Genomic DNA, 24,811 nt, shown 5'->3' on the forward strand with positions numbered 1-24,811 from the left:
GTAGGTTCTCTACAGGCCCTCCAAGTTAATTGGAGGGGAGCTGCCCCTACTGCCCTCTCGTCTTCCAGGTTTCCGGGTCCTCTCCATGAGGGTAGATTGTTGATCGAAATGGGACCACAAACATGTATCAACATGGCCGACCCATATTCCTTTGGGAATCTTTAGCCCTTAGCCAGAACAGCTTAGCGGAAAAACAATACATAACATAATGAGCATGCACGTTAGCAAGTCTACAAAACGAAAATCCGGCGCTGCTGTCTCCGCAGTCCACGCCGTGTCGGCCTTGCGGCGTATTCTAGGCGGTGACCGAAGTCACAATGACGAGACGTCCACAGTACTTACCTTTGAATGCTTTCGGGCATCAATTTATACGTTAAGAAGGTCGTCCTCTTGTATATGTGACCTGTGCTATTTTGTATTGATAATGGAGTTGGAATCCTGTGTTAGAACTGGCAGAGTAAAGGTATAAGTCTTTATTTCTAGTGTTGCTGCAACTGCTCACCTGTTCAGAGGACAGCCTGTAAGTTATTAAGGTAAAGGATGCATACCAGTCTAGTCTTTGAACGGCTCAAATTGATTTTAGAACACTTTAGGAGTCGATATTTCGCGACGATCGTTTTCGCCCGGCCGCCGCCCGCCGCCTGGTGTTATCTGCGGTGCCCAACCCCGCTCGATTTTACAGAGACTGCAACCGTGGCCATAGCTGTTTGTAACCCCGGCCATAGCTGAAATTTGTTTCAAAGGTAAATTCTACCAAAGGGTGGACGTTCTCATACAAACGTGGGCTGGCCATCTTTTCATTAACCAACTGAGTGAAATGATGCCGTAATTCACTCAACTGAGTAAAATGATTGGGTCAATTGGAACCTCGCATTGATGCGTGATTTCGTATACAAAATTCTGCGCGGGCACGGAGAAATGCAATAACGCGATGTGCTGCCTGAAGCTAAGTCCTGCAGCGACCGACGACTCGCTGCTTCGCCGAGCTAGCTCCTTCACCGCCCGATGAGTCGCTGCTTCGCCGAAGCCAGGTCCTCCAGCGACAAATGACTCGATGCTTCGCCGAAGCTAGGTCCTGCAGCGAACGATGACTCTCTGCTTCGTCCAAGCTAGGTCCTGCAGCGACCGATGACTCGCTGCCTCGCCGAGCTAGGTCCTGCAGCAACCGATGACTCGCTGCTCCGGCTAAACCCTGGGCCTTTGTCGGCAGCATCAGTAGCAAGGCAGCCGTTGTCCTATCCCGAGCGGTCTCGAGCTGATATGTCGTCTCCTTCTTCCCTTCGAGGATATTTTTTGCCCGACGCGCAGCTCCATACAGACAGCAGGATCAATCGCCCACCTCAATCGCCTGCCATCCTCTGTCAGCCAGCCTCTGAGGCTTACACCAGCGATGGGGGAGATAGCAAGTCACTGTGTCCAACTGTGGCTCAGTGTTCCGTTTCTTCGTGTGTGGGCAGTTGCATTAAAAACGGCTTCAATATGGCTCATTGCTCATTCATTGACGTACTTTTCCAACCTCCTGAACACTTTCATTGCGATGATTTCCCTGAGCTAAGCCGACATTTGGTCGACCCAGAGTGAGTCCGTCTCCGCGTCGGTTCTGGGATCAAGCGCCTGGCATTGCCCCGTCCTCGCTGCAGATCGCTACGCAGTGGCGGTTTTTCCATCGCACTGCTCGCGGTCCACCGCCGCCTGGCTGCGCTCCGACCATAAATATTTATCTGTGGACGGGGCAGCGGAGTGGCGACTCCTGCTGACGGGAGGGCCGCGGCGACCGGCACTCAGCATGGCGTACTTCTACCGCCTCCTTCTGGCTATCGTTGCAGCGCTCGCAGGTGAGTGAGATTCACCAGGATCCCAGTGGTGGCCCGGAGACCAAAACGCATCCGATGGTTAACTGGCATATTGTCAGTCCTGCAGCTTTTTTTTGACGACCTTGTCATCTTTCTGTTGGGGATCTGAACTTGTGTGGACAGTGTGGCCACTGGTGTGGACAGTGGACGTAGTTTCGTGGCATAAGATTGGGACCAAGCGGAGAAAAATGTCTAAACCCACATCAAAATCGTCCAAAAAAAAAGTTTGTGCCTCCGGCTCAGGCGCCGCTGGGCGCTGCGGTGCGGTCGGAGGGCGCGGCAACGCAATGACGGCGCGGCTGTCTGCCGTGGGCCCGCTGAAAGGACAAGTGGGAAGATGAGGGAGAACGGGGAGCGAAATGTGGGTTTCAAAACCGTTTGTTCCTTTTATGAGTTTGTCTCAGTCTTTTTCGAGTGACGCTGTCAAGGTATTCGAATGCCTTCATATCATCCAAATCGTACCGTCTAGCGTTTAGAACATCCAAAATGCCAGCAATTCCGTGCCCACTGGCGAAATTCATATCTCCTAAACTAACAACATCGAAAGTCGTTGCGTCCAGTTGCATGACATCCAGCGATCAAATCATTCAAAAAGGGTCCAGAATAATGAACAAGACTTGCTCAAAAACTAGCTCTGATTCCTGTCGCTAGACGACAGAACAATACCAAATTTTCGTCTTTATCCAGCAGATGGCACAGGTACCCCAGCGTTCAACTCACTGCCCCATGATCGCTACAGCGGAACATGGCCAGCGCGAATCACCTTAAGTGCCTGGCGGTTTGCGGTACCCCATTCCGTTCCAGCAATGGCTCCAATAGTATGGGGGCACCTTTGTCCCACCGGCGTCAGCAGATTTTCGATTCAACGTCACGCTTAGGACGCGTTCTCTCTATGACCCAAAGGTGGGTTCATTGGTTTCAAAAAGTCATTGACACCAATTGCTCCATATTTGGACAGCTATGCCAATCGTCCCTCATTGAAAAATCAAATATATTTCTGTTCACCATCTCCTTAAACATATTCTTGATCAAACCTGTGCGCTGAAATTTTTGTTTCGCGGGAATGATGGGTAAACACATTATCAACTTGAAGGTGTTGGGATGGGTTTCCCTTTTTCGCCTTTATATGCCAATTTCTTGATGGGATATGTGGAAGCTGACATGCTATCAAATGACGACTTGAGACCCGACACTGATTTTCGTTGGGTAGACGATATCTTTGTGGAGGTTAAGAACACCGAGCGGCTAAGAGGTCTAATAAACACATTTTTAGAGCGATCTGGCTTAAAACTCTCAAGAGTGTTAAGAGTAGAAGATGCTATACAGATGTTGTACGTGACTATAGAGACGACAATTTAGAACGGCTGTGGAACGATAGGCGATGTGTTAAAGCTGCGGAACTGAGGAACAACGGGCGATGTGTTAAAGCTGCCAGCTAATGTCCTCGACGCTACAAAGTTTCGGTCATAAGGTGGTTCCTTAGACATACATTTAGGCATTGTTCTGGTTGGGAAAGATCACATGCAAAAGTACGAATCAGACATACCTTGGTGAACAACGCTTGTTTTTGAAATTCTGACATTGGGAACGAAATACAATGCCACATGACACTTCACCCATAAATTAAGACAAGACAAACAGACATTTTTGCCGACTGTATTAACAAAATAAAAGAGCAACGGCACACAAACAATACGAAAAGGCTGCACAAAACTCCTCCTTTGGCATGAAAAAGCAAAAAATCATCCTCAAAATAAATATTGCTGTTAATTATCGCAATAGAAAAATATCCAACTTTCCTCCGAGAAGCAGCCCTGAAAAGCCAACATGCTTAAGTGCACCAATGCAATATATCAATTCAGATGTAATCTCGATGGCTACAAACTTAATTTCATACACTACATTGGTGTAACCGCAACGACGCTCTCACGACATCTGACAATGCATTTATGCGACGGGGCGCCTCTGGAGTACATGCGACATGAACGTGACAGGCAATTGGTTTCAAATAGGCATTTACACCAATTGCTCCATATCATTGTGTAGGCATGCCTACTGAACTGACGGGCAACACTTTCAGACATGCATTGACAAAAGACTCCTTCAAGTGTGTGAAATCGTATGCATAAACAAATCATTCCCAGTCCTAGACAAATAGACAATTTTTTTGCACAACTCTTGAGTTTTTAGGTGATGGGCGGTTACTACCGTTTATGTGATCGCGGCTATATGCCCTTGTAAAGTTTCTGCTACCGATGCATTTTATGCCCATCGAAGAAACCATAGCAATATTTGTCTCCTTTGTACTTAAAGATGCTTTGAAAATTGGGATGAACAACTGTCGTCCTCAAAACTCAAAATTCATCACTTGTGCCGGCTGTATTCCTCCGATGATGAAATACGGTCTCAAAAAGCTAGAATATACAGATGTAGAAGAATATATATATATATATATATATATATATATATATACATATATGCATACATATGCATTTTGTTTACTCGGGCAGTATGCTTTAATTAATGTAAGTTTTGTCCTGCGCGAAAACAAATGACATCTAATCGGCTTCCTTTGCGTTTTTTCGATTGATGCAATTAGTTCCTCGTTGTTTTCGGTGAGTCATGAATAAACTCGCCTGCAGTCATATACATTAGTTCAAACTAGCTTCCGTTTCAAGGACATTCGTTTCCTATTCTCAAAGTGATGTTAGAGGGTCGGACGGAAAACATTCGAATAAGGGAAATATGAGGCTTGCTTTACGGGCCATAATCAGGTGAGTCACAGATAACACATCTGAGTGTCTAATCAAATTACAAACCACATGCACACATGCACATCACTTTTCCAGGCACTTTAACACCTTTACGTCAGTTGTTCAGCGCATTTGCGAGGAACATTATTCACATAGATAAGACAGTAGTAAGAACCTTATTCCTCGAAGACGAAAAAACAGGAAAATGGAAATATCAACCCATCCACATTCCCATTCTCCTGATTTTTGTCCAGTTTAACACTACGGAAAGGCAAAAACATCGAATCAGCCCGCTGTCATCGGGTGACTGGACAGGTCCGAAGGGATGCATGGCAGAAGCTGTTTGTTTAAGTCAGACATTGTTTTCTGTGACGGGGATGGCCTTAAAAACTTGCAGACGACGCTTGTTTGGTCATGGCCTTAAAATGGGTATATTGTTTGGTCATGGTCTTAAAATGGGTATATTATCAGTCAGGTCAGAGCGTAGGAGTTTTTGGCTGCCGGTTTTGCGCATGTGTTGGTCTGGCGCTCGCTCCCGCAGGTGCCTAGCCATGCGTTGTGATAGGGATGTCGTGGTTAGTCCAGTATGGGTCGAGTTGCGGAGCCGACAGCCTCCGTACGGGCATTCAAGCTCATACACTAAATTGGTGCGCTTTAGTGATTTTGGTCCGTTGTCAGGTTGTTTTTCGTTATTAGGCTACTAGTTGTTCTATTCTTGTAACAGATGATGTTCTGCAATACTTTTTCATCCACCATATATGACGTGGACATTTGATTTCAATGAAAAAGTTGATAGACCGGTTTCTTGTCGAGTGGTTTCTGGTTTCGTCGATTCAAGATGGGTCAATATCGTTGTCAGTGCTCTGTTTGAATAGCCATCATTAACGAGTTATTGCTTACACCGTTCAAGTTCGTGGCGCGTACTGGACCAGCTGGAGCAGTATTTTAGGGCACGTCGCACAAACGAACGAGTGACGGCCGTGTGGTAACGCTTTGGGCATTTGCTAGCCGCGTTCATTTGCCAGCATCAGTGGGTTTACGGTGCACTTTAATGACGAAAGATCCGTTGTTTGCATCCACATCGATATCAAGAAAAGGTAAATGGATGTCGACACTCAGGTCGGTTGTAAATCATAATGATGATTGCCGCTGCATGGTGACCTGCAGTAAGTGGAGGTGGGCCTCGTCTCTGACATCAACAAATATGTCATCGACATATCTGCAGTACATGTGTGGTTTAAGGCTAAGATTTTTGAGGATGCGGTTCTCCAGCCAACACATGCATGTACATATTTACAAACAGGCGCTCGAGCGGTGACGCCATCGCGACACCATCTACTTGACGGTAGAGTTTTCTGTTCGGACAGCGGAAAGGTGCCTCTGTTGTGCAGCATCGGAGCATTTTTTCGAGAATGGGTCGTGACAGTTTCAGTGGTGGCAAGGTTGGATGACTGTAGGCGCAGTCTATTATTATTTGGATCGTTTCATCAACAGGCGCGTTTGTGAACAGAGTGTCAACTTTTAATGAAGCAAGTAAACCAATGGGATTGCCAGATTTGATAATGTCGATGAGCTCTCCTGCTGATTTCAAGCTATACTTTGCCGGTGAGAAGTGTTCAATAATGTCATTTAAAGCTTTTACCAACTGATAGGTAGGTGTTGGCATTTGAGATATAAGTGGTCTCAGGGGCTGCCCGTTTTATGGGTTTCACATTTTATATATATATATATATATATATATATATATATATACATATATATATATATATATTTTATATATATATATATACATATATCTGCATATATATATACATATATATATATATATCTCTCTCTCTCTCTCTCTCTCTCTCTCTCTCTCTCTCTCTCTCTCCTCTCTCTCTCTCTCTCTCTCTCTCTCTCTCTCCTCTCTCTCTCTCTCTCTCTCTCTCTCTCTCTCTCTCTCTCTCTCTCTCTCTCTCTTATTGCTGTTTTTGACCGACGGCAGGCAGACCAAGCAAACGCTTGCACGTTTGTTTCTCTGCGCGCTGATGTAATATGGTCAGGAGGACTGCGAGTGACCGGTGGCAACGCTGTGACGTCAACTCCCAGGTCTTTGAAGCGACGCAAGCTGGCAAAGCTCTTAAGACATGTAACGGGTAATCGTAAGGCATATAACTGAAGGGCCACGAGATGATCGTCGCCAGGCTCACCCGGGCCGGTCAGGGCGCCCGCATCTAGAACACGACATCCATTAACTCCAAACAACACTTGCGAGAGCACGGCAGTAACAGAGCGAATGTCCGTCTTGTAACGTCATTCGGCGCGCGACGGAAGGTCCATTTCAGCATTACATCACTATAACACGTATCCGCCGTCTGGTCCTCTGCGCGCTGCATTTTCATTTCACGGAGGGATTATTTCAGCATTATATCACTATAACACGTGTCCGTCATCTGGTCCTATGTGCGCTGCATTTTCATTTCACGGAAGGTTTATTTCAGCATTATATCACTATGACATTTGTCCGTCATCTGGTCCTCTGTGCGCTGCATTTTCAATGGCATTTCATCAGTGAAATAAATGCACAAAATGAGCAATGATAAGTGACGACCCCCGAGATAAGCCACAAAATAATAATAATATGATAATGAAACTGCGTTTGAATTTTTTCACAAATGAGGTCCTGTAGATAGTGAACTCCAGATATAAAATAATTCATGCAACATCACCAATGCAATGAACCAAGTAAGAAAGCCAAACACTGCATGGATTTTACCCACAATCCATAATAAAACAGAAGCCAATCCGACAAGATATTTACACGACCGGCACTGCCACAGCCGAACAGTCAGGAATTTCTGAGGACACGGACCGGGGATGATAAGTTCTGAACTTGTCAATGTGCCAGCTACGAACGCATGCAGACACGGCAGAGTTCGAATGTGTTAACAAAAAGCGTGTATGCCCATTATGTCCACTATTCGTGTCCACTATGTTCCCCATGTCCAATATGCATGTTCATGCACATGCATACTGGTATTAATTGGGCAACACCATATTGAATGACGTCTCTTGTCGTTACATCAGCGTAAAATTGGCGACGGTATACTTCTATCGGGTAGTATTCAAACCAACAGCTCACAATCGAACAAAAGATGACACTGCTCTCCAATGTTTGGACGCTGTGAACTTTGGATGTACGAAGGCTGGATGTTATAAACGCTAGATGTTATAAACTTTGGATTCTTGATTTAGAATGCTGCGAGCTTGGACGTTGTGATTCGCTCTATCGTGGAACATTGGACGCTTTTGGGGCATGGTGAACGTTGAGTGCTGCGATTCTTGACGTTTTGACCATCAGACGCTACGAACTGTGGATGTTTCAAGACGCATCCGTATAGGATAGGTGCGATGATAATGCATGTTCTTTGAAACGACTTTCCTAAACTGCTACGGGAATGCCTATGGTAAGCAGCCTTCCCTTTCGTCACCCCGACTCTGATCGACAGCCAGTCTCAGCCTTGCAGCCTCTACCGGCCTTGACCAACCCAACCTCACGACCTTGACCCCGACCGGCAGCGGCCGACCTCGTGGGCGGCCAGGCTTGCCGGGACGGCTGGGGCCGGGACGGCTTCTGCGTCGAACTGCGCTCCTGCGTCGCCATCTTCCGGCTGCTGCGTTCGAAGCCACCTTCCGAGGACGTGGCCCGGATCAGGAAGAGCCTCTGCCGCTCACCGGTACCGTTGCGCCGACACGGCCTGAGCTCGGATGGCTGACGCGCAGGATATGGAAAGGCTTCTAAATGTGTGTGTGTGGGGGGGGGGGGGGGCAATTGCTACCTTTTTTAATCAGCAGGTGCACGCCTTGACGGGATTACCCCGCTCCCCACGGGAGCTGTTTTTCAGCTTCACCTTACGACTAGGGGCTTAGAGGCCCTTTTCCATGATCTCGAGAACTAAGTGAGCCAGAATCACGCGGAAACAGCGTTGAAAAGCTCTCGTCAAACTGCAACAGCGGAATGTTCCTGAACAATGGTGAATGCCGCCTTTGACAGGTTAAACCACATCAAGGGTGACAGATTAGGACTTCATATATTTCTCCTGCAATCTCAAGAACTAAGGGTGATGCCACAGCGTGAAATATGACATTGAATACGTCTTGGAGACTATATCGGAGGCATTGGTAGACATCGACACATGTGACATGTCATGTCAGGTCAAATATGTGAAGTATGCTGCTTCATTCCTTAGTCCGCTTTTTCAAGAACCAAACAAGCCATATCAATACAAAGATATCGAAAGACCTTGTCACGCCTAAGAACATGTGGCGTTGAGATTTTCGTATGACCTTCAAACGGTAAAACTTGTCCACAGAGGTCAAACTTTGAAGTGGTTTAATTTTTAATAACCCGACCAAAAACCGCCAAAACGACAATAATGCGCAAAGTGGCAACGCAGATGAGATTTCATGTCCATAATTTTTTTGGGTGCATTTTCTGCGACAAATTACCTTTGGCTGTGATTCTTAACCAAGTGTCGATGACTCGTTCTCGGGAAAGATGTCATATATCATGAGCTGTTAAGATCAGGAACTTCAAATATCTACACCATGCGTGAAAAGTTGCGTAAAGTCAGACATTTCGGAGGCCCTGGTGGGAGGGGGGGGGGGGGGCTGATGGCGCTGACATCGTTACAATCCATGTGTGAATGGACCTATTTGAATGCATATAGATTGTACCAATCGTGAGCATGTTTTCTAATCATAAGAAAATCGTTGAATCACTTGTGCCTGAAAATGATAATTTTGAAATATTTCCGCGTTCCATAGCATGGGCACTCCGTGATGTAACCAAGACGTGTTATGCATTGTACTACGCAAAATGCGGCTTTCCTAGGCGACACATAGGCCTCGATTGCTGAGGTTAGAACTGTCATGGATTTGACCACACAATTGTGAACCTATGACATACCGTTTCAGTGCGTTTTTCTGTATCACTCCTTTTTACAGCCCGACGTGTAAGAAGTAACGCCAAACCGCGCACTTTCACACGTCTATTCTCGTCCATGTTGCTCGTATTTATCCACAACCTCTTGTCTTCCCACAGAGCAAAAAGCCGTTCGTGTGCTGTGCTACGCCTCCACCTTCACGCACGCCCTCAACCACCACCACCACAACCACAACCACAACCACCACCACCACGCCGGCACCGCTGGACCTCTCACAGTTTGATCCCAACACGCCCGAGGGGAACCCGAAGCGTCTGCTGCTGCCTGCGCCGCCCCAGTGCGGCCACCAGGGTGTCGACATTCGGATCGTGGGTGGCGAGGAGGCCACACTCGGGGAGTTCCCTTGGCTGGCCCTGCTCGGCTTCAAAGGTGCGCAACACGAGTGGAGACCTGCTGACGGCATCAAAGGCCACGTCGGCTGTCAATTAAGGAGCGTCTGTAAAAGAGGGGTGGCGGCCTTCGAAAGCGAGACATTTGACGATACACGCCAGCCGCCTGAGAGTCTAGTTGGGTCTCCAATGTCCCGGCTAGTAGAAACGCGTTTGGCTGCGACTGGCATACCGCTGCTGGTCATGCACACTGTTAGCACGGCATACAGATGTCCCCAGAGCCGTGGGTCCCTGTCCGGATTGCCGTTCGCAATGACACGTGACTTACGCGAAGCCTCCACAAATAGATGAGGAGCCAGAGTACGTTTACAACTATGACGACTACGGCTACGACACGCCGGCGGAGAGCACCGAAGAAGCCGAGCCACGCGTGCGGTACGACTGCGGTGCTGCACTCATCAGTGACCGCTACGTTGTGACGGCGGCCCACTGCATCCCGTCGCCGTCAGCGTCGAGCAAAATGTACGTGCTCGTGCGCCGCATGCTCCCGCCGATTCAGGTGACGCAAGCGTGCTGCTGCGGCAGTTAGTCCTTTTCACCGGTGATAGTGAATGCTGTTGCTGTACAAGATGTTCCCTAAGTTGTTTAAGCGATTCTCATGCGAATTATGGTGGACGCCGTGCACCTTGTACAATGGCTACTTGCTGTACTTTTACAGCATAATCATCGCACAGATGGACAGACCTTTCTCCCGTATTCGCTCAGGCGAGCGCAAGCCAGGCCTAAATCGTCGTGGCATTGCGGTTCGTTGAATCGAACCTGATCTTGCTGATCTCGCTTTTCCCATCCATGTATCAAAAAAGAAAAAAACCTTGTCCAGGAAAAAAGTCCATAGGCGCAAGCTTCATACCGGAAACTGTGTATGCGGATTCTCGTACGCAGATGTCCGTGATGGAAATGCTCGTTACGGATATGGTCCATTGCATAGGTGGCTCATGCCAACAATATCTGCATTGGAAAAGCCCGTTAAAAACCAGCGTGCATGCAAAAGGCTCGCAGGCAAACTGCTCGTAAAACCAAATGCTCGCGAAAGAAAGGGTGCAAAGCGAAACGTCACACACACATGCTCCCATCCGCAGAGCAGGGAACTTCACGGGTTAGATAAGCCCACGGGTATTCATATACAATGGTTGACGGGTTGCGTTGGTTACAGATTTTGGAGAATTACAGACGTGGATACAAGCTTAGGTAATCTCTTAACAAAAGCCCGGATAGATACACCAATGATGCTAGTTTTACTCACATTCAGCTCCATCTACACCACCTTTGTAATCATGAGCACCAGGAAGTAAGTGTGCTAGTAAAATCTACTGAAATTCTTTCTTATTTTAGAACCAAAGTACTGGCAAAAAACAAACAGGTAAGCAACAGGTGATTACAACTTAATTAAAATAACCAGCCGGTGGACATTGACACAGCCCCGTGGGTAACAGGTGGATTGAGTCAACAGAATGTTACCTGCAAAGTATCGGTGATCGTCTCAAAGCTTTCTGATGGGAAGTGTTCGCGGTGGAAGGTTTCTGCACTTTTTACATGTGCTCGGGTAGGAGCGGGTTCATTTCACCTGCAAGTTTTCCCAGAATGATTTCCAAACGGTGCGGCGTAGCCACGCCAGACTTTGCACAGTTGTAAAGCATCTAAAATATGATTTATAAGTCATTGTAAGCTCGCCGACCCATAGCAGGTCAACGTCAGGCCGTGGCTTTCGGCGGAAAGCATTTCAAGGGAATCGTTCTATGTCATGCGACAAAGGAGTGTTAGGCGAATCCATTCATATCTGAGACGGTTTCTTAAGCAATAAAACAATTGCATTTAGAGTTACAACGAATACCATTGACCTAGGGTCAGATATAAATGTCAAATCGGGATCAAAACTTACCTGCTTTTTCACTCGAGGGCTTGGCTTATGGGATAGGTTCTGGCATTTGTTTCGAATTGATCAATGAAAGGGACCGCAACGTACATGTTTTATGGTATTTTAAAGGTCACAGTAGGTCACTGACCAAAAACAACCCAGGTCAACGTGCTGCTTCTAAGGACATAACACATAGCGTCATCGTTGACGCTTTTTTTAATGGAAAAATAGCAGCAGCCTTGTGGTTACTTGGCGGTTGCATGCATGGGCGCATGCGGAACAGGGGGGGGGGGGGCAGGGGGGCCATGCCCCCATTTTTCAAGGTGGGGGGGGCAGCAATGTTAACTGGTCCCCCACTTTTCAGATTAAGGTTGCATTTGGTTTAGTTTTGCACTGCATTAAACATGCATGCCGACTTACATAGTTCACCAGCCATCTCTCTTAAGATGCGTCATCTTTTTGGTTTGCTCATTGGCCATTGCTTAGTGCTACAGCCACAAAGCCCACGCCGCACGGCCTGGAGACTGCAACGCCGGGCGTCGAGGCTGTTATTGCTATGACTTGCGAGCATGCATGTTCAACACCATATCACACAGTTTTCTTATCAGTAATCAGCTCTGATAGCATCTTGAGCATTTTAAGACGGACATGGGTTATCCATATTAACACAAGGAACCCCATTTCACCTACAATCTACAGTCAGGGAGAACTCAATGTCTCTGAAGAACACAGAAAAACACGGAATTGGAATCTATGTGACAACTATCGGACTATCTGCGCTGATCAGGGGTGTTGTTGCCTCATTGAGTGTTCCTGTGCTGATCCGGGGCTAACTGCGGGGGTCAGAAAGCTTCCCACGTCAGGGATGGGAACGATACGACATGATATACCCTGCTAATGGCCTCCGGATCGACCGTGAGATCCCGTCCCGTGCCACCAGAATGATGGCCAGAAGACACTTCGCGATGGGACAGAATGGCCTTCGGCCCTTGACCGGGAGCGGTAATGTACCCCTGGTGTTCTACTCAAGGGGCCCCTTGCCCGAAAGGAAGTAAGGGGTCTTATTATTGGTGAGTAGAGTAGGGGTCTCACTATTGTTGAATAGGTTGGGTCGAAATTAAGTTTAAAAATCAGCAAGGCCATGCCATGCTTGCCTGAGAACGTTTATTTTTTCAGAATGGATTATTGAAACAAATTACATTAGAAGATTTGAACATGTCCGCCCAAAACCTAGAGAGCAAGGACAAGGATGGCATGGGCTACAGCTTCCGTAAAACCGAACAGCTTCAGCCACTGCAAGTGCCACCAGACGGCGGGCGCTGTTTTAATCTGTCATCTGGATAAATAAATAGCTGTGAAAACACGACCAATAGAGATTTTGCTTTAGCTTTTCCAGTTCAACCACCAGATTCCAGCCCCACTTCGCGGTGCTTTAAGGGCCAATCCGTCTTTTTCATCAGTCTAAAAATTGCACACGTGAAATATGCGCTCTGACTGCCTTCTAAATGTAAGATCTGATGTCATGAAGCGTCCAAGGATACTTTTTTAGAAACGCAGTTATTTTCGTCCATCCGATGGCCACAACTTAATATTAGCTGCTAGGCCGACGTTGCGCGGCCTACGGAGACTGCAACGCCTGGGGAAGAGGCTCGTGTTTCTAAGCTTTCCGAGTGCGCATGCTCAAAATTACGCCACATAGCTTGTATACCCAGTTGATTAAAGTGTTTATAAATAATCATTTCAGAATGGCATCATTTCGTCCACCGGTGGGCCACGGCTAAATGACTAAAATAAAAGACTACTGGGCTAACGTTTCGCGGACTAAGGAGACCGCAAAGCCTGGTGTCGAGGTTTTTGTTGCGAAGATTTGCGAGCACGCATGTTAAAAACACGTTACATAAATTGTATCACTAATCGATTCTGACTGAATGGTGAACATTTTCAGGCAAACATGGCTTGGCCATGTTAATACACATTGTTGACCACTCGATCTGCAATCAACTTTTCATCTTCAAATTTGGATCAAACATATTGATCTACAATCTCCCTTCGCGATGTCCTCAATGTCTTTAGAACGCAGAAAACAAATTTTGACAAAGGTTCTAAATTCTATCGGTTTAGAAAGAGCCAACTAACCATTGTAAATTAAGAGCCCCGGTGATTTATTCCATGCAGTCGCTCAACGCCTGATTTCTGCCGCTGATTGACCTCAAAGTACAAACAGAAATGAGCTCACGGTAGCTCCTGGCTTCTGTTCTGGTTACAAGGTAAAAATAGTAATAAAGCAAAGAAAACTGTGTCACTTGCTAATAAGTAAGCTATACGCAGGGATTTTGAGGATCATCATGAGATGTGCTTTTGTCAACCTTGTGTTCCCCTTTGGCAAGGCTCTGGCTACGCCCCTACCTACGCCCAAAAGCAAATCAAGTCGTATAAGTCGCATGATAGGCAATGAATTGTCCGCTGGGCCAACTCCTTCCTAAAGCAGACAGCTTCCCGGAGGCTACTTTTCTGCGATGGCGTAGTGTGAGGGAAGATAGTTCGGAAAAAGACACTGTTGCAGGCGTACAACACGTATTTCATACATCGTGTAGTTCAAATCACGCTTGTCCAAAAGTATGCAACAAAGCAGCCACACGATCAGTTCGCAGTCAGCCATGCGGGAGACATCCGGGCCAGGGCAGTGGCCACCGACGGCGGACAGGAGCAGAGCCTAGATGAGGAGCATATGACAGATGGGCGTTGTTATGTGGCTTGATTCTTAATAGAGAATCTCCAGTTTTATGGCTTTTGTCACATTGATTCTAGCAGTTTCGAGCTCCCGAATTTGTTCCCGCCTAAAATGCTGCGACAAGTCTTGTCTCTTGAAAAGCCGCCAACGAAATGAAGGCGCATGAAAAAATATATCGCACTGTGAGCCACCGATTCACTTTCAAAATTCCCACCAGCCTGTATCCAGACCGCATTTTGGCATCTACACTGTGGAGGCAGATGCTCCCTTAATGACCCAAAATGCCTACCCGCTCGTGGAATTTCTCCTCCCCAGGAAAGAAAATGCTGAAATGGAAGAATGATCTAGGGAACCTGGATAGCCTTATTTGCCAAATAACATATGAGTTAAATAGGCAGGATTATGCACCAGTGATAAACAAGCAGCCATGACACTTGAGTAAAGAGCGATAACAACCTCCATCCCTGACCCCCTCCCCCGCCGGTCATCGGGCTCGCTTTCCAAAAAAAGTTCCTGAAGTACACCTTGAGCTTGGCCCCCCACTTTTTGAAACGTTCCTACGCCTGTAGTTACATGAGGTGATCTGGTGGCTCTTGAGACATCAATTTGGAGTTGATCTTGTTTGACCTAATTTGACCCTAAGGTCATGACCTAGAGGCCTCATATTTTGAGACAAGCGAGATGACATAAAGGCCGAAACATCCTGCGAATTTTGTGTCTCTAGCTATCTTAGTTCTTTGAGATATCAGGGGGCTAAATTGACCACCCACCCGAACGAAGGGCATGCAACCGGCCACCCGTGCGCGTGTTGAGATTCGAGGATAAAGACACGTTCTCGAAAAACCTCCCCCGTGGAAACCTTACAGCAAACATGGCTCAAAGCTTAAACCTCTTTGATAGATTCTTCAAAGTCAACGTTTGTGAGAAAAACGTTTAAAACTCAATTATTTGCCAAATGTTTCAATGAAGTCAATCTAGCCATGAGAAGTTGATCATATAATCAGCTCTTCATATGGAGAACAATATCTGGATTAGCTCCATTCAGCTCCAAGAAGCCTGGATTTTGATCTCTCTTTCGGTCCGACCCTTCTCAATGACATTTTGAAACTTAAACATTTTGAGTGCAGTGGAGATAAGTTACCAATAATTCATAAGTTACTAAGTTACCATAAGTTACATAAGTTAACTAATGAAGACAAGCGATACAGAGTTAATTGACCAGGCCTTGAGATACAATGATGACAATGGGTTGGCTCACGTCCCGTTGCCTGGGTCTATCTATCTATCGTATATCCTATGCCATTTATAGGTCACACAATGCATCACAAGACAATACGAGTTAGCATAGATCCGATCTTGGACTTAATGCGAAGGATTTCACGTTAACATAGGGCTTACGAAAAAAGTAGCGTTTCTTCAACATGTCTCACCAAAGCTCTCTGAGGCCGCCATGGACATGCTATGGGATCAACCCCACAGGCTACGCTGCGCGGCAGGATTGGAGTTTCCAAATACGTGGCTCCCATGAGAAACGTCTCACAAGCAGTTGCACGACGCCGAAATAACCGCAACCGCAACCGCAAAAAGATGCTTAAAAAGACGGCTCTTGATGCTGCCATCATGCATCTCCGGTTAAACACACCATTTGCTGACCAACCTCTGCCATGTGAACTGTGAACCTCGTTCTTAGCGCGGTGCGATAGGTGCATTATCAGAATAGAATATTTTGCCTTGTGAACGCTATTCACCGCCAACTCTCCACCACGAACTCCGAAGACGCGAGGCTTTGGAAAGGTCTTTTTGGAATGATGACTTATTATCATAAACCTGCATATCTAAAAAAGCTTGCTTGCGTGACTTTTAAACACGAACAGTTTCCGTTCTAAACATTCCTTAATGCGAATCGTATCCATCACGAACTTGTTCTTTCTTGAGAGATGTAACCGCTTCGAATATTTTCGATTACGAACCTTTGTGTGCACGAAATTTTCCATGCGAAAATTCTCTGGCCAACTTTCCAATAGGGACCCTTTTACTTTAACTGTGCTTTAACTTTAATCAGCTTGTAACTTGTCTATCGGTTATCTATATTCATCTATAATGAAATTAAGGTTGATCGCAATGGAAACTGTCGAAATCGTAACCATAGATCTTAAACATTGATTTGTACTCAAATCATTTCACTTTAAGAGCGTGACCTGGCATGCGGGTTTCAATAACGAATATTGCCTAGAATGCTTACACACGATGCTTTGAAAGACACATTTTGTACATACTATCCTTTCCTCACTAATTTTTATTATGAGTGTAATGTGAACTACCCGTTGTCCCGCTAGTGAAACGCCGACGAGCCCCGTGCGTGTCGTTAATGCGGCGTTCATGTCGTGTCCACAGAGTGAAGATCCGCCTTGGAGAACACAATCTGGATACAGAGACTGACTGCCAAGTAAGTTGATTATCTGCCGTTCTTAGTTTTACGCAATATGATTTCTGGTTACCTTTTTAAGCGATGTACTAAAAAACTGACACGCTCTCCGCCAGCATGAGAGGGTGAAGACTATGGGATAAGCTAACAGGAACGCTCACACTCCATGCAGTTTCGAACTTTAACGCGGTGTCTGTGGGCTTAGAGTATAAGTGATTAGATTAAAGCTTTATTATGAGTATGATGCGATTAAAAAAAAACACTGAACAATTTCACCTCAAATAGAGACCCAATCTCGAAGGACAGACAGAGGCGGGAGGGGAGAGGGGACGGCGGGGGGGGGGGGCGGTCTTCACCATTTCCTGTCTCTCCTTAAAATACAAACAACTTGAGCTTGGTCTTTCGGAGAGCATGCACATGAGCGCGATGACGGGTGTAATATGAGCCTTCGAGCCTTCAGTCCCCAAATGCTTCGGAAAATTGTGATTAACCTTGTGGCGGCGCATGACAAGACACAGATCACTTGGCTCCAGGCCCCTGATCTGGGACAAGCTTCCCTGCCCCGAAGTCTGACGAACCGTTCGGCGAAGCGGGATGAAATGCACGGCAGCTGTGTCTTCAAGCCTTTCCCATCTTACCTGACCTGTCAGCTTTCTATGATGCTAGGTCGACGGGCTGTGATCACAGGTCTGTTGGGCGAACATGTGTAAACTTGACGTGCTACGACGCTTCTAGCAGGTTTGAGCTGGGGCGGTTTGCAATATTTAAAACCATCCTTCCTCCAGCATTTTCTGCATCGAACCGGTACTAGAGAAATTAACGCCTGATGATAAAAGCAACTGTGCTCGCTTCCAGCATCGCTCTTGTCCATTAGTCGACTTCCGATCGATGAATAATTATTACCGCACTTCATCGTTTTTAGTTGATCAAACTATCCTTATGGCTGACCAGAACCTACGTCGATCTTCATGCAGTATGCCAGCCATGAAACACATGCATGTCGTCCTGCAACTAAAAGGCTAGGAAAGAGTATACAACCTGCATATGAAAATGCAGTAGCATCTTAAAAGCAACATCTTTTGTATTCACAATCGCACACATGCTACGATAGATGCCGGTCTAGATCAGTCGTTGATGACCAGATGGCTCGCCATACAGCCTAGTAGTTCGTTATTTATTCGAACCCAACTCGTACGTGTTCTCGACCATGGATATCCTACCGTCGGCCACCCGCTTCTCAGTGCCGACTCCTGAGTCTGCGAAGCCGCCTCGCGCGGATCGAACGGAGGATCCTCTGGCGGAGGGTAGGCGTAAGCCCTGATCCATCGTTCTGAGGATAGATGGCGCTAAAGGGAGACGGCACCAGAATCCGGAAGCCCAGCAGGCGGAGTAATGACAAGCGCTGTGGCGGTCTCCACACTTCCGCTCCAGCGCTGTAAAACAAGCTTGCATGAGACAAACAATCGATCCGCACGCTTTTCGGAATAACTGGCTGTCGCTTCTTATCTCCAAAGGTATGGCATGAAGCACATACCTACGCATAATGCACTTGCACAATAATGCCAAAAGTGATTCCTAACTTTGCGATAGAGATTGCATAATATTTCGCTCACGTTCCAAGGCATGCATTTGTCTATGAAAAGGTAGGCAGATGCAACGCTTTGGATGCAAAAGGGTGGGATGGGGTGGGGCGAGTACCAATGCATTAAAAAGCATCTGGACCAAGACAGAGCACGAGATTACGGCAACGCAATCACTGTCCGCACCTGGCAGCCCCTCACCTGATGAGCTGCTGATGCGGGTCGCCGCCGCCGGCCGCCTTCGCGACCCGCCTTCCGTGACACGCCGCCGCGTGAGATGGGTCAGGCGGGCACCGGGCCTGTCCCAGCGCCAGGCTCACCAGCAGCACCACAACTAGCGGGGGTAATACTTCTGCTCCCATGCTGCCCGGACGACTTTCTCCCGGCGTCTGGGGGCGACCGGGCTGGCCGTGGCCACGCACGGCCCGGCCGCCCGGCTGATCAAGATGGCCCGCCACGATCGACACTGCCAGCCCAGGGCATCTGACCCGCCCAAGGTCGACGTGGTCGCCGTCGGAGGCCCGGTCGTGGGATTGTGACATTTCCAGCGGGGGTGATTGATGCAGCGTGGTCACGCTATGGGCGGGGGAGGGGGGGGGGAAGGCGTATAGGCAGAAGGTCACAGCGCTCACTCTCTTTCTGGATACGCGTTGCATAGGGATGTTGTTGTATGATGATAGGAGGGCATAACGCGGAGTTCGGTCCGCGTACATTTAAATCCTCATCCTTTCCCAACGCACCAGAACCATGAAACAGGGGCGTAGTTTCTCTTTCAATTAGGGGGTCCCAGCCCCTTCTCACAATTGGACTCAAGCCCATCCATCCCCTAAAAAGGTAACAGAAGGCCAAATCCGCGGACAACCCGCGTGTTGGCGTAATTTAGCGGTAAATTGCTTGATTTTTTCACTGTTCAGCCTCCTCGACTCATTTCAGTTTCCTTCTACTCACTTTTATGCCCTTGCCACGAAATTGCACATTCTGATGCACATTGATCTGGTTAGTATTGCCAATCAAGGATGGGATCCATTTTGAGCGATTCATATTATGAATTTTTCCATTATATAATCCCGCCAGTGGATGATTTAAAGCATTTGTTTTCCTACCAGCTGAGTTTTCGTTTTTTGTTCCAGGCAAGTCATTGCTGTATATATGTTGTATTGTTCCCTTTATAGCTTTCGCAGGAGAACCGCAATCGAGGATTTTTTGACCATCGGGATTCTGTGTCAACAATGCGTCAATAATCATCCCTCTAGCCTTCATGTAAATCATCTACCGAAAAGAGCCTGCCTGTTTGTTTGCTACTGCCTGTTTGTTTGTTTGTTACTGCCTGTTTCTCGCATTCGACCGTCTCATGTCGGTAGTATACCGGTCGCATGCTTCCAACCCCCGTGGTTGTTCGCTACCTGACAACGACGACGGCTATGTCCTACAGGAGGAGGACGCCGCCATACCCGGCCAACCGCCAGGCGAAGGGAGAGTCTGCAACAACCCGCCGGTGGACGTGGCGCCAGAGTGGATTCTTCCGCACGAGGACTTCAACAAGCCTTACCGCAACAAGAATGATATCGCGCTGATCAAGCTCTCCCAGCCCGTCAACTTTACCAGTGAGTCGAAGCCAGCGGAGGGACGGGGTTAGAGAAGTTACAGCTTGCGGGAAAGGAAGCCACAGCATACGGGAAAAGAGGTCACAGTCCTGCCAGAAAGGCATACTGCATTGTGTATACACGAGGTGTACCTTGAAGCTCAGACCGCAATCGAGTTAAATAAATCTTTCATAGACTGCAGGACATAGTTTGAATATTTCTGCATAGCCATGCACCTCAAGTGGCTGCGTTTGTGCTGGAGGAGCGGAGCAGGTGCGGGTGTGGAGACGGTATGGAGCCTCTTTGCCTGACACTGCGATCGTTTCAGCGTGGATACGGCCCATATGCTTGCCGTTCGGAGACTGGCGGATCCAAGATCCCCCGCCAGGTCCCAGGCCGTATGTTGCTGGATTTGGGCTGACCAAGGCCTGTAAGTGCTGTGAATGCTGTTTCTCAGACTAGTGGCGTTCTCTAAAACTCTCAAATTGTCTAACCGCATGAGGCTTGTTATCACCGCCACCTGGCGTCGTTTGACGCCACTTGGCGTCAACCGCTGTCTCAAGGGAGCCACCATTCGAGTCGGCGTACCCATGACGGACTTCGTTTCGCAAGGTAGCTTTTTTGGGGAAGCTGAGCAGGGAAGAACCTACCCTTAGATACTAATACACGGGTTTCTCCCAGAAGTTGAACTACTCTCCTTGCTAATGATGATAATATCTTTAAACAGAAATTGCAGCTTTACCGGACATGTGCTCTTTCCTCCTTCCATGATAAGGAACACGTCCGTTATTTGTTTTGCATCTCTAGCCCAATCAGGGGCCAAACGGACGTTGTTTTTCGGAACGTTATCTTAACACTCACCCGGGTGGGGATGGGGTCAAACTGACCCCCCGAAGTTTTTTCCAAAATGGTTTCCGAACGGCGCGGCGTAGCCGCGCCACATTTTGCATAAATATAGACAATTGAATATCAAATCGTTTGACATCACAAAATTAGACGTACCTTATAAGGTCACTGACCTATGGCAGGTCAAAGTCAGGGCATGGTTTCAGCGAAGTCAATCTCTAGGGAATCGTTTAATCTGATGCAACAACGGAGTGTTAGACAACGCCATACATCTCTGAGATGCTTTCTTAGGCAACATAAATACTCAGTGAGCAATTCGTGTTGACCAAAGGTCAGGTATAAAGGTCGGACCAAGGCCAAAACCAACCTGTTTTAATACTGTAGGGATCCTTTTTTATTTAATGCTGCTGTGTTGGATAGGTTCTGGTGCTCATTTTGAGAATCTATTGATAGCAGGTACCGCATGATACATCTTCCACGGACTTCATAGAGGTCAGAATAGGACATTGACCTAAAATGGTCCAGTTCGACATTTTGCGTTTAGAAACATACTGCCTAGCGTAATCTTTGTCGCTTATTCAAGTGCAAAACTCACAACAGTCTTGCTTCACTTTGGTCACCATGACCTTCAGAAAGTCAAAAAAGGTCACTGGCTTTCCTGAGCATGTGACGTTTTGCTTAGAAACAGTTATCTAGGTTCTGGGGCCAATTTGGAGACCAACGAGGGATTCGACCTTGCTTCACCTTATTTGACCCAAAGGTCATGATCAACGAGCTTCAAACTTTGACCTAAGCAAGTTCACGTACAGAGAAATACACCCTATGAATTTAGTGTCTCTAGCTCTCTTAGTTCCGAGGTCTTAGGGGGTCAAACTGACCCCCACCCGAGCGAAGGGTATCTAGCCAGCCACCCGGACGCGTGTTAACACATCATATTCTTAACACAATTTATGGACAGTCCATGTGACGTCGATTGCACTAATATGGAGTTGAGAAGCATTGCAAAGGTCGCATTCTCGCTTAAAAACAATGTTCAACATTTAAATATATCGATGTGAGCATCAGACATGGTGACACAAGCTCACGCACAACTGTTGTTATCGTTTTAAGTAGAAAAGAATGCTCCGGAGAACAAAATTTCTCTGTGAAGTAAATCTGCGCCTAGATATGTCTTTGTTTGATTACGTCATCGTAAATTACACGACATTTATTGATAACCATTTGACGGTCGTTATGTTTGCAAATCGTGCTCTCGAATGCCAGATATGCATGACTTGACCATCATGTTTTTATTGGTCCAGATCACCGCATATTTTTTACATGACACAATTTGAATGACGTTATTATAACGCCATGAATGCCGAGATGGTCTTCAATTACTCTCCAATATTGCTCTCCCTCATCTTTGCGAAATTTAAGCTAAAGAACCAGAGAGCTTTATGTCTTAAAAAGGGCATGGCTGTGAGCTGCATCAAAGGGTCTTCAATATGGCTACCTCAGTTCAAGACCACAGATAAATTTGGAACTCACTTTAACATGTTAATGTATTCTTCCAGTGCTTCGTAGTTGATGACTTGCGTTGTTCCTCCTGTGATATCGGCCCCGGCAAGGATGCGTTCTTCAGGTTTTCAGTCGGTTTTGTGTCACAAGCCAGTCACCCGGACCATGTACCGTCGTTTCCCATGTTTTAAATGGAGATGTAGAGTGGGATGCAGCATGACCGATGTGTGCAGCCCCGTTGACCTCCCCGCGGTCGCCCTGATGGTACTGACGATACTGATGGTATGGTACCTGATGACGATGTGGTCACCCTGATGACACTTTGTCCGCCTCCAGACGGCGACATAAGTCCAACGCTGCAGATGCTGCGTGTGCCCATCGTGGATACGCAGCAGTGTGCGCGCCAGTTCCGCCGGCTGCGCGCCAAGGTCGGCCAAGGTCAGATGTGCGCCGGGGGCGAGAAAGGCAAGGACTCGTGCAAGGGCGACTCGGGCGGCCCACTGATGATGCACGGGTCCTACGGGCCGCCCTACTACTTGGTGGGCGTCGTCTCGTACGGCACGCTTCGCTGTGGCGGCGGCAACATGCCCGGTATCTACACGAGAGTCGCCGACTACATGGACTGGATCCTCGACAAGATGACATACTGAGCATCCGCAGGGACCGCCACCGGACACTGAGACACCGTCTGGAGGCGCCCGTTCCGAGTCACGTCTCGGTCGTCGGGTGGGGGGGGGATCATCAGGGGGGGGGGGGATGGTGCTCAGCGTCGGCGGAACTTGGAGCTTTGGCCACCGGAGTGTAGCCACTGGTGACGCGCGGCGTTTGAGCTGGAGGCATGGGGCTCGGTGCGCACGAATCGCCGAGTGTGACTGGTGCTGGAGGATCGGTCACGTGGTGTTTCAAAGGCAGGAAACAGTGCCCGCTGCCAATAGCAGATATGAACTGTGTTTGAAACGCGTTGTGCAGAATGACGCTACAGTTTCCTAAATTCACCGTTACCGAATAATCTGCGACCTGGACAACCGTGCCCGGGATGACAGCAATACAAGCGTAGGGGCCACTGAGAGCGTTTTCACTCAGGACGACCAGGCAGGACGCGGAGGTTGCCTGCTTCCATGGCGTTTGCTACCGCTACCGAAGCGGATGAAAATAGGTACGTTCATTCAACTCACATGCGACACAACATCCAAGGCTCTCCTGAAGAATGGTTGGGGGGAGGGGATACCGCAGTTTGTGTTGCAGTAAGCCTCGTTCGCCGTTTGTGTTGACAAATATACGTACACACATGTGTCTCCCACTTGATTTCACCGGGAAGAAATCATCGTATTCGAGTGCTTGATGCTGCAAGAGTAAGTAGCTTGAATTGGAATGAATAGGCATTGTCTAGCACTGTCCGCGATAAACTCCAATAATTTGTGTTTAAACAGAGCAGTGCAGCTGCACCACAACACTTAGCGTAATTGTCGGCATGTTCAACACCTGGTGACTAAGGCTCAACGACAAATTATGTAGGCATTGCCGCGTAATGTAAGCCATTTACATTATGCACGCCTGTGTGACATAGAAATAATATATATATATATATATATATATATATATATATATATATATATGTATATATATATATATATTGTTTAGTTTAGTTTGTCTGTCTGTTTAGGGCAGGAGAGAGTTCGTTAATGAATATGCTTTCCCAAATTTGAAGGCGTCTTCTGTCATTGCATGTTCGTGAAATTTCAGTGCTGTCTGTCAGTTGTTGCCGTGTCAATGTCATGTCGTGTTCGTGTCGCATGTGGTCGAGAGGTGCCCCGTCACGTAAGTGCATTGTCAGGCGTCGTGAGAGTGTCGTTATGGTCACACCAATGTAGTGTATGGGATGACGTTTGCAGCCTTCGATGCTGCATATATATATATATATATATATATATATATATATATATATATATATATATATATATATATATATATATATGGATCACGTGCCATTTCAAGTTATTTTCTGGCCTGCACAACTTTAGTCTTATTTGGTGAGGTTTCTGCGCTACCATGCTTCAACTAGTGTGCACATATGGAAAGCACTGGTCTTGCCTGGCTATTGCTTTTTCACACGGTGTGTGAAAAGGAGGACCGCTGCTCTTCCAACACGTGATACTTCCTGCAATGCTTTTCGATCAAATGCCTAGCAAAAGTGGTCATTTTAAGCGTCATTTTTAAGGAAACGGCATTTAAGGACATTAGAGCTTCATCGCTAACGCTGTTGTGAACAAAATAGGGTTCATTTACACTTGTAGCATGCCTCATGTAT

General features: G+C 47.2%; 1 protein-coding gene across 1 annotated transcript; it reads left to right on the forward strand.

Moving 5' to 3' along the window:
• Positions 1-1,732: 1,732 nt before the first annotated feature.
• Positions 1,733-23,570, forward strand: LOC119109531 (phenoloxidase-activating factor 3). Its single transcript, XM_037233186.1, has 8 exons — positions 1,733-1,835; positions 8,168-8,325; positions 9,693-9,963; positions 10,271-10,445; positions 16,964-17,015; positions 20,007-20,178; positions 20,486-20,587; positions 22,840-23,570. The coding sequence occupies exons 1-8, from the start codon at positions 1,787-1,789 to the stop codon at positions 23,151-23,153; spliced, it is 1,293 nt and encodes a 430-aa protein (XP_037089081.1). The 5' UTR covers positions 1,733-1,786; the 3' UTR covers positions 23,154-23,570.
• The last annotated feature ends 1,241 nt before the right edge of the window (positions 23,571-24,811 follow it).

Source organism: Pollicipes pollicipes, unplaced genomic scaffold (assembly GCF_011947565.3).
Source record: "Pollicipes pollicipes isolate AB1234 unplaced genomic scaffold, Ppol_2.1 Scaffold_2555;HRSCAF=2994_pilon_pilon_pilon, whole genome shotgun sequence".
Taxonomy (NCBI): Eukaryota; Metazoa; Arthropoda; class Thecostraca; order Pollicipedomorpha; family Pollicipedidae; genus Pollicipes; species Pollicipes pollicipes.